This window comes from Geospiza fortis, unplaced genomic scaffold (genome assembly GCF_000277835.1).
Source record: "Geospiza fortis unplaced genomic scaffold, GeoFor_1.0 scaffold1111, whole genome shotgun sequence".
Lineage (NCBI taxonomy): Eukaryota > Metazoa > Chordata > Aves > Passeriformes > Thraupidae > Geospiza > Geospiza fortis.
This window is the reverse complement of record NW_005054579.1, coordinates 392,935-403,573: the sequence shown is the minus strand read 5'-3', so window position 1 is coordinate 403,573 and position 10,639 is coordinate 392,935. Positions and strand designations below refer to the sequence as shown.

The window sequence follows — 10,639 nt, the reverse complement described above, 5'->3', positions numbered from 1 at the left end:
TCACGCTTGGAACAAGGGTCCTCTCTCTCCACTGGGTCTCCTGGTGGATCACAGCCTCCTCCAGGCATCTACCTGCTCTGACATGGGCACCTCCCTCATGGGCTGTGGGTGGATCTCTACATCCCCCATGGATCCCCAGGGGCTGCAGGGGCACAGCTGCTTCACCATGGTCTCACCACAGACTGCAGAGACTCTCAGCTCTGGCACCTCCTGTCACTCCTTCTACACTGATCTTGGTGTCTCCATGTTGTTTCCTTCACCTGTTCTCACTTCCTCCACATCTCTGGGCAGAAAAAACTGTGTGTCCTTTTGTTTTGATTTTCTTCTCCAATCTGTTATCACAGAGGCATTACCATCACCTCTAACTGCCCCAGCCTTGGCCAGCACCATGTCCATTTTCAGAGCCACCAATGATTGGCTCTGCTGGACACAGTGGAAGCTTCCAGCAGCTTCTCACATGCCCTTTGTGTGATTTCCCCACTACCAAAAACCAGGCCATGCAAAAACAACACAAAGCCTTATCAGATTCTGTTGAAATCTACTTGTAAACACACAGCATAGCTGGGATCAACATATATTTAACTTTTTTATCTGCCTCACTGCCAATAATCTAGTGTTTTTAATCTAAGTGAAGTGTTGCAAGTAGTGGTTCAATATGATGAAGAAAAGCTACAAACTCTATACAAAGCAGGCATTTTGCAGATGGCACATGTGCATCCATAAACTGCAGAAGCACTCACTACCACTGTCATCTGAGCAAATACAGAAAAAGACACAAGGGAAACATTATCCTAAATGGATGCAACTCTAGAATTAAGCTGTTTTTGAAAAAATAATTTAATTTTCAACTCCCAGACTGAAGACTTCCGCTATCCTCACAGTTCACTTCCCTGGACGAGAATAAATGTTATTTAGGTCACACGATGAGAAAATAGCTCACACAGTTTTAACACGTGGGTATGGTTAAGATTAATATAATCAGTGCTCTGATAAGGTTTTTGATAAAATCACAGAAATGGAAAAAAAAATCTGATTTCACTGCACTTTTTTTGAGTTAACAGTAATACATACCAAAAACATACTAAGAACACTCCCATAACTTTTAAGACAAGTACGTTTGTCCAAAGGGTTAAAACTGACAAACAAAGAAAACTCATGACAACTAAACACCAAACAAAAAAATCCATGGCCTACGAGCAGAACTGCATGTACCAGTCATTTGAGTAAGAAGGAGCAGAACAAGAGTCCCTCAAACTTGCAGTAACATACAAGTAACAAACATTTGTAACCAGTCCTCATTAATTGACATGGTATTTTTACATAGTTACATTCTGTTTGGGAGAGCCAGGAAAATACATTTAAATATACTGGAAAAAAAAACTTCAAACATTTGGCTGAGGAAGCGGAAAGGAAGGCTCAGAACTGTACAGACATTTTCACTGATTTTGCTTCAACCCTGACAAAGTGAAAGAAAAGAATGCAAGACTCCTCCTTCACTGTTTGGGCACGCAAACTGAAAAATGCAATACAGAACACACATTTTTACCTGCCAAATTTCTGATTTTTCATATGATTCCATGCAGCTCGGGTTACCAGGAACGATCCCCTCAAATGAATTCTGTAAATTATATCTAGAACAAGTTAACATCAGTTTAGTAATTCCAGGATTTGTCTCCCAGCTTGAAATGCACCATATTTCTTCTTCACGGCAAAAATGTACTCCCTTCACGCTGTTTTTTGTTGGGGTTTTTTTGTTTTGTTTTTTTGTTTGTCTTGACAGACCACTTTGCAGTACTTGCCTGAACATACACTGATTATGAAGGGGCTGCCCACATATACCATCTCTTGTATGGGCCTCTCCTGTACAGAATTCAAAAGCATTCAAAACACCTGCACTTAGACTCAGACCAGAAGCACAGAAGACAGACTATCTTTGTAAAGTCTCCTCCACCGACTTACCATCATCTACCACCTCAATGAAAGTTTTGCTTTTTCTTCTGTCCCTTGACACATCAGTTTCCTTTCCTCTCTGCTTAATTCTGGGTCTTTTAAGCCTGTTTAGTATTCAGCCACTCAGTGCTGGCACTAGGAATGTTGCGCTCACAAAAACTATTGTGTGTAATTCACATGTCTCTCTTTCTTATTGCATTTGGCAATCAGGAGTGGCAAGAAAAGCCCTTCTTCCCCTTTGGAACTACATACACCTACCATGTGTTGCAGCACAGACCTGGTTTGCACACTGAACACAAGCAGCTTTCCACTAAGCTTGCAGGGCAAAAGGTAAGTCTTCCCTGTCTTTTCTTTCTTGTTCCCGTGGGAGGGATGTACATGTCATCTTCTACACAGAAAGAACATTTGGAAGTTGTTTTAAAATCAACTCACCCCAATCTTCATCACTTATCCGAACAAAGGAACGGTCTCTCAGGATCCTAAAATGCGGCATTAGGAAAACAAAACAGATGTAAGATGAACGTTTGCTTACACAAAAAGGACAGCACACACTCAAACAGGACAGGTATACTCACCCAGCATTGTTTATAACAATATCTGAAATAAAAAAAAGGTAACTAATTCAATGCACTGATAAAATACAAGCTTGTTTCTATTTTTCTCCCATTTCCAAATATATACACACAAGAACACTGAACATATACATCGTATTACATATATTCAGTAGCTCCTTGTCCTGATTAATGAATTCTATCCTTGAACAAATAATATAACATAAAACTTCAGGACAGGCAACTCTCAACCCAACAGGGACCTCAACGGGACAAAGCCTGACAGGCAGGCATAGCTGTGATGTGCTGGCTGCCTAGGAATCCAATATCTGCAGAATGCAGCTATCCCGTACAGTTTTGAAACCTGCTTTGAATCTCAGAATGCCCCAATTATGCAGTTTATGCCACTGCCTTTGTTGCAGTAGCCCAAATGATAACTAGAGGAACTACAGAGTCTCAAAGATGATAAAGTGACCAGGATCATAACAATTTCTTGTCAGATATTTAACTGGGCTCCTGTTGGCCTTGTTTATGTGTACTTTAAGCCATTTAACCCTGAGTTAAACTCACCAAGTGATTTCAAATAGTGGAAATCACATGGTTAAAAAGAACTTTAATTGTTAGATAAAATATCTTAGGGTTTTCTTTTTTAGTTTCTGCTAATGCATGTTGACCTTATGTAAGCAGAAGAGCTTAAAAACATGAAATTTTTTTTATTGTTGCTTTCAGCAACAATATTTATGCTAATTCTATGCAGCCAGTTATAACACTTCATAAGACTTTGCTCTTTGTGACAGAAATTGTTAACCATTATTGAAGTTCCAAAATTCTGAAGGGTAGGAAAATACAAAACATACGCTAAGCTTTACACCTCTGTTAAAACCACAAAAAAAACCAACCAAACAAACAAAACCAAAAACCAAACCTAAAAACTGAAAGCCCCTTATTCAGATTTCACTGACTACAGGCATCAAGAATTGGTGAGTACTACTGTGGTCAAAATGTATTTCATACACAGGTTGTTAATTGCACTTCTTATAATGGCTTTGCACTTGCAAACAATTTTCTACATGAATTAAGCAACTGTACCTATCCTCCCAAAAGCCTCAAGGGCTGTCTTCACCAGCTTTTCACCATCTTCTACGGAATCTGTAAGAAAAAAGTACAAATTCCCAATTAAAATTAACTGGATCCACTGCACTTCCAGGATGTTAACAACTAATTCCACAGAGCTAAGAAAAATAAAATGTACACAGCCCCAGTGAAAACTAAATTAAAATCCAGCCATTATCTGCATGTGGCCTAAAGCAAATCCCACACAGCAAATTTAAATGGCACAACATTTGTGACAGCAAGAAAAACACAAAGCAAAGCAAGCAAAAACTACCCATTCCCATTTAGCATCTGAAGACTGCAGATGAACGGCTACTTAATACTTCAATGTTAAAAACTGAGATAAAAGAGAAGGGCATTAGTAGACAAATCTTAATTAAATGAGGCAATTAATGCACCTGCTTTTAGCATCTGTCTCCCCACTCCACATGGTATCACACCTGTTTAATGTATATGTTAATGGTAAGCTGGCAGTAATCTTTCACTAGCAGCATCAACTTTTCATTTAACATTCCACTATTCCAACAGATAAAACACTCATCTGGACAAATAACATACCATAATTGGGTACTGCTTTCCCTCCTTTTGCTCTGATTTCGTCAACAACTTTGTCAGCAGCTGAGGAGCTTTTGCCATATCCTTTAAAATCACCTCCAAGATCATTCACTGTGCATGACAAAGAAATTTTTGTTGTTAGCACTCAGACTTCATGGTCTGTCCTTACCTCATTATCACACTGGAGGTTATAAGGAGTATTAATAAAGCCTGGGATCTGGGATCAGTAAGATCTGGATCTTACTTAGAACCATAGATGACAAAAGAAAAATAGTAGGACATATGACTATTTTTTTTAAAGCAGCGGAACACACATTATCCCTTTTTCTTTAAGTAAGATGGAAAACAGAACCTTTTTCCACCCCTCCATCATGTATTCAACTTACTTGCCCTGCACAGGCTACCTCTGTAATTGTGCTGAAGTTCAGAGATAAAGATCTAGATTATACCCCAATCACAGGCAATTTATTCCAGTCTCTAACTACAGCATGAACCGTAAGCAAGACTGGCAAGACTTTATTCCTGTTAATAGAATTGCTAAACTGTTACTAGCCAACACCATCATAGAAGAGACCCAGCAGTCTGAACAAAGTGAGAAGTGCCTGCTCTGGAGCTTCAGATCCTGCTCCTGCAGGGTAAGAGGCCCACCTGACACACACAGCTGGTCCAGGCTGTTCTCCACACTGGGGCACACGTCACTAATGGCAGCTGGAATGTAATGTTGCCACACTCTGCTGCACTCCTGCATATCCCACAGCTCCACAGAATTACCAGGGGAACAAAAACACTCCCAAAAATCCCATAGAAACATTGTATTTCGACAAAGAATTTTTAAAAATTGTAAGAAGTTGTTTAAATGGGTTCAAAACGGACTTGTAAAAAAGCCAGAATTGACTGCATTTACATGCAACACTGCTATTCTGCTAAACAGTCTTTAGCTATGGTGAATTCCAGCTTTCTGCCTTCTAACTTCTAACCTTAAGAAGCCAGACAAAGTAAAATCCACAAAATATGCAGGATATTCTTGCTGGTCTTGATGAAAAGCAGCAATGCCAAGTTTGGTGTATCATGACAAAATGAAATAGACCCATTTTGTGCCTTTTTTTTTAACTCTCTATGTAAACAGGAACATGGCTCACAGGACACACCACAAAATCACTGTATTATCCAGATCAAGAAGCCTCATCTGGAATCCTATATTCAGCTTCTTGTGCAGCACTTCAAGAGAAATGTAGAAACACGGCAGAAAATTTGTGAGTAAATAAAAATGTCAAAGTCCAGAAGAAGCAAGCATCAAAAGAGGAGGGACATGTCAAAAAAAACCCAGAAAAAAAAACCAAGCATAAACAAACAAACCAAACACAAAAAATGCCCAGCCTTAAGCAGGAAGTACAAGTACCTTAACACTGATGCAAAAAACAAAGGAGACAAAAATCTCCAAGTTAACAGATCAATATCTAACAATCCAAACATGCAGGCAACACAATTTAAGTGAAAAGAATTAAGGAAAGTTTCTAAGTGTAGTGATATGTTAGGATAGGCAACACAGGCAGACTGCTCAGCCTGCAACATCCACAATATTAAAGGAAAGCAAATCAGGAACAACACCTGGGAAAGAAGAGTGAACAATTTGGGTGGTAAACATATACAAACCATTCAGTCCTGTTAAGGCCTTACAACCCTCTACCACAGACAAGTTTATACATGCTTATCCCACACTTCAATAGTAATTTGCTGACAAAAACCTAATTAAGTATTTGGTAAAATTTTCAGAGGTGGTAAAGTACCTTAGGCTGAGCACAGGCACTAATGGAGTTGAAACAAAAATGAGTATGCAAGAAAGAGTTGAGCTATTATAGGCTTTAAAAATATTAACACCATGACTGTGACAGAACAATGAAATAAAGCCCCTAACAACCAATAACATTACTTTAAGCCAAAGCTTTACATCATGCAATTTTCAGTTGAAAGCACGCAGTCGAAAAGCGCCAAAGACTGTAGTGGTTGTGGCAGAGCACAGCTATAGTCTGAACCTTAGAGAACTCCTCCTCTAAGGCTATGAGTGTGTCATAGAAGAGTAGCAAAAGCAAATCTGAAGGGTGAAACGGTAGGTGCAGAGCACCTGACATCTACAGTACCAGTTTTTTAAACAGTAAGCCAGCTGATTTCTTGTGGTATTCTGGTGTCACAAGCCAAGCACATATGAACAATGTAGGTGTGCTGATAGATTGCATCTTCCAGTCTGTTTTTTAAAGGACTCACGCAATTCAATACCATTTCACTATACAAACAAAAATACAAATAGGATACATTCCAGGAGAGATGCTTCAAAAGCATGACTCTATACTAAAACAGCAACACAAGAGCCCTCAGACAGACCAGAAGAAATGGCAGGTCTGGAGATGACACAGGATGCAAGACAAAAGCAAATCAACCCTTCTTCCTCCTTTCAACTTTTCCTGATGAGAGGCATGAAGGAGATAAAGAATAACAAAAAACAGTGGTAGCAGGCAGCCTCAGGGTGATGGGGAGAGTTTTCCACCTAGGTTGCTGTTGTCAATTTAACCACACCAACAGCACCTCACTCAATAGAGATGCAGGACTGGACAAAGGTGTCATGTTGGGGCCTATTCTTATTCTTCCAACTACTCAAAATATTCCTCCAGAGTATCTGATCACTGGTCTGAACATACCTTCATTTCCATAACTTATAAAAGGTAACTTGTTTTAAAGAGACAAGGCAGATATAAGCCTCATATCTGCCTGAGTTTTAAAAAACTAAATATTTATACAAGTAGTTGCTCAACTCTTTGAAATCAGAATTGTAAGAGAACAAGAGAAACAAATATAAGCATGTAGAGGTAATGCTGCAAGACAAGCTGAAGTGTGGTGAAGTCTCCAAAACGAAACAAGAAGTTGCCCTTACAGTCAATTCTTAACTTACTGTTTAGTTATTACACAATAAGGCCAAGAGATAAAGGAGCATTAGCTGTGGTCAGCCAATAGAATACATTTTCTTTCAGATCGTTCTGGAAAATAAGACAACCACCATCTACAGAGAGTCAATACAAAATATTTGGACTGCTTTAGTGACATAATTTTTGCTAAATAGGAACTCGATGTGAATTACTCAAATCCATGGTAAATACAGCAAGTATCAAAGAAGGCAATTAACAGAAACAAAATAAGAAAAAACAACCCAGATTTTTTTAAAGTTGTCTACATACATACTCATTTTTAATCAATGAAGTAAAACCAAACAATTTTCATGAAATTTTGTAAACTGAGATTGGCATTGCCATTAGAAAACTACAAACACAAACAGCGAGCAAGTCTTATCCATAAATCTCTCTAAGCACTTAATCTTGAACTCATCAACAGTACCTGTACAAATTCATTCATAGGCAGCAAAATTATAAAATCACAGAAGCTTTTAGGTTGGAAACATCTGTAAGGTTAAGTCCAACCATTAATGTAACACTGCCAAGTCCAGGAGTAAACCAAGCCCCTAAGTGTCACATCCACACATCTTTTAAATACTTGCAGGGATGGTCATTCAACCACATCTCTGGCCTGTTCCAGTGCCTGACAACCCTTCCAGTGAATAGATTTTTCTTAAGAGCCAATCTAAAAATGGCAATGCTGATTGCTGGTGAGTACCCAAAATACAGCTTAACCTTCACGACTGCCTTGTGATACAGCATTTTTCACAACTAAATATGCCCTGCTAAAGTTCAACCAAGGAACTACAAAACCACCAGACATTACTGACAGCTACTTGGCACTGACACCGAGACCAGACAGCTCTTCTGTCCCATGAGCTGCAGAAAGAAACAATGCTATTGAGCTACGTTTCAGTAACTTCTTTCTTGAGAGAAAGTACTATAAAATAACATATTCACAGATTCAAATGGTCATATTGGAAGATTCTGAGCAGAATTTACCTAAGACAACACACTCTCTGGCCACAGATTGCAGTAAAAATTTGTATGCATAAATAAATCTAAGAAATTATCTGATTCAAACTGGCTTTCCAGCAAAGGTAAGCTCTTGGACAAACTTGGGCAACCTGTTTCATAAGAAAATAAAGCTTAGAGGCAAAATTAAACAGCAAAAGATAAGACAGAAAACCATTAAATAACAAAGGTTACTGTCAAAAAGGGCATGGACTGTTGAATGCAAGCTATGTGAAAAGGCAAAGGTTACTGTCTAGATCAAGTTAGTTAAGATAAAACTTACCAACTACTGAAGCTCCTCTTTCAGCAAAAGCCAGAGCATATGCTCTGCCCAAACCTAGTTTTAAAAAAAAAGAAAAAGTTAAAAACAAGAGTGAATTTGTTTCCTGGATCACAATTCAGACAAAAGCTACAAAAAAATGAATCGCATCAAGAAAAATCCACCAATTCAAAACAAACACCTTGCAGGTTCAAAGTAAAACATTATTTCCTCCAGGAGCTCAAAGTCTTCTATAAGAACAAAATATAAAAGTAAACAAACAGATAAACAGTAAGTAAAACTTCCAGTCAAGAGAAAAATAACCCAAACAAACCACGCATATTCTTCGTTACTGGATTCAGCCGAAGCATCTGGGAAAGCTGTATGCTCCTGAGTTTGTGCTTGTGATAGAAAAATACATTTGAAAGGAAGAACCTTTAATGTCCTAAGGTAACACTGAAGAAGGAGGGGATGTTTCAAGTTAATTAATTACGCACTAAGTGAATAAGATACTTTCCTAGTTAAAGTTAAAATTTGAAAAAAAACTGAACAAAATTTAACTGTGACTGAAGATATACTGACAAAATCATTTGGATACAAAGGAATGTCTAATACCTCAGCTAACCAAACAGATACATAGTTTGTCTGTCCTAAGAGAAGACTGTCATTTCTGCACTACAAACAAAAGCAAGGGTCTTGAACCTTCACTCTGGCTTAGATTCTAGTTGTATTTGGCATTCATTGCAATAAATTATTTACAGATATACTATCCACTGTAGCAGTCAAAAGTTGTTGGGATTAATGGCACTGATCCTTTTTTTATTCATTTTAAAAAAATGGAGATTGGAATGATCAAAAAATCATCAGTCAGAAGAAAGTTTCCCAGAATACAAACAGTAACTCTTTGCACCTCACTTGGACATTCAAAGCCACTTCTCAAAAAAAAGGGGGGGAGGGGGAAATAAGAATTGTATATACTGTTTTTAAGCACACTAATTTCACAGCAATAAGTTGAAAATTTCCTTAAGACTCCCTTAGGCCTCTGCAACCAAGAGTTTCTTGTGAGGTGCATACACACCCAACTGCTCACATGTGAGCTGCATACACACCCAACTGCTCGCATAACCCAAGTCCAAGAAAACCTTTTTTTGTTTTGTTTTGAAAAGCCACTGAGAAGTGCACAACTGAGAAGTGCACAAAACTCAGGCCATGCTACATGAGCTCGTCTTCTCAACTGCTAAGCAAGGATTGAACGTTTGAGAATCAAAACTAACCTTAAAAAAAAAAAAAAGATAGGTTGACTAAACAATGTCGAACACAGCAATTCGCAGAGGATCTGCTCAAACTGAAAAGAAACACTTTTCAGATATGCGCATATGTGAAAACAGGTATGACTTCGACACAAACTAGTGATTCAGATGTCTAAATAAATTCCCAGCTCTGATCTGTTCACTAGCATCCAGCTGAAAAACAATGCTATTAGTAATGCAAGCTAACTACAGTGATGTAAATTAAATAAAAGCAAAATGAGAACTAATCTGTAAATAACAGGTCCTCCCTTAATCTTGGCTTAAATTTAATCAACACTTACTGAAAAGCTGTTGTGAAATAAAACATAAAAGAGGAATTTTCTCTATTAACAAACCATTTGCAGTCTAACCCTATGAGTACAAGGGTCACTGTACACACACTTATGGCATGAAACTTTTACTCAGTGCAATACATTTAGAAGCTTTGTTACTGCCACAGTGACCTTGTTTTGCTATTATGCAAGGTCTTAACCTGTTCTTCAGTGAAACTTACTATATAGGGAAAAGGCCACAAACATATATGTGGTAAAAGCAGAAAAGCACCATTAAAAAACGAGGTCTCAATTATTATCAGGTTGGTCATGTTCAGGTGATGTACAAGGACTATTCAGCGCTTTCCAAAACTTCTTCTTCACAAGACATCACTTAATCTAGGACCCCAAAATGACTCCGCTGGCAACATGCAGCACCACAAAATGAGAGCAAAACTCCACTGTGGGGAGGGCAGAACCTTTTCAGAGTATGGCTAAACAAGTTTCCTAAAGAGCTCATCACAAACACAAACTTCGCCTCTCATTCATCCACACTGACAGCCCGTATTTTTGCTCAACCACCAGAGTAGGCAAAGGCCAAAGCATGGACACAGAGAATGAAAAAAAAAAATCAAAAGGGGAAGAAACAAACAACAGAAAAGCCCAACCAACCAACCCACCCACCCACCCCACG

The 10,639-nt window shown here is 38.4% G+C and overlaps 1 protein-coding gene across 1 annotated transcript in view; it reads right to left on the bottom strand.

Annotated features, from left to right (window-relative positions):
* HSD17B4 (hydroxysteroid 17-beta dehydrogenase 4) overlaps nt 1-8,480 on the bottom strand; it is a 60,251-nt gene extending 51,771 nt beyond the window's left edge. Inside the window, exons 1-6 of the mRNA XM_031064299.1 lie at nt 8,409-8,480; nt 4,173-4,280; nt 3,591-3,650; nt 2,526-2,547; nt 2,383-2,429; nt 1,547-1,631 (exon numbers count right to left, since the gene is read on the bottom strand). Of these exons, the coding sequence (XP_030920159.1) occupies nt 1,547-1,569 (23 nt within the window). The 5' untranslated portion in view covers nt 1,570-1,631; nt 2,383-2,429; nt 2,526-2,547; ... (1 more) ...; nt 4,173-4,280; nt 8,409-8,480. The remainder of the gene's footprint in view (nt 1-1,546; nt 1,632-2,382; nt 2,430-2,525; nt 2,548-3,590; nt 3,651-4,172; nt 4,281-8,408) is intronic.
* Nucleotides 8,481-10,639: the final 2,159 nt, after the last annotated feature.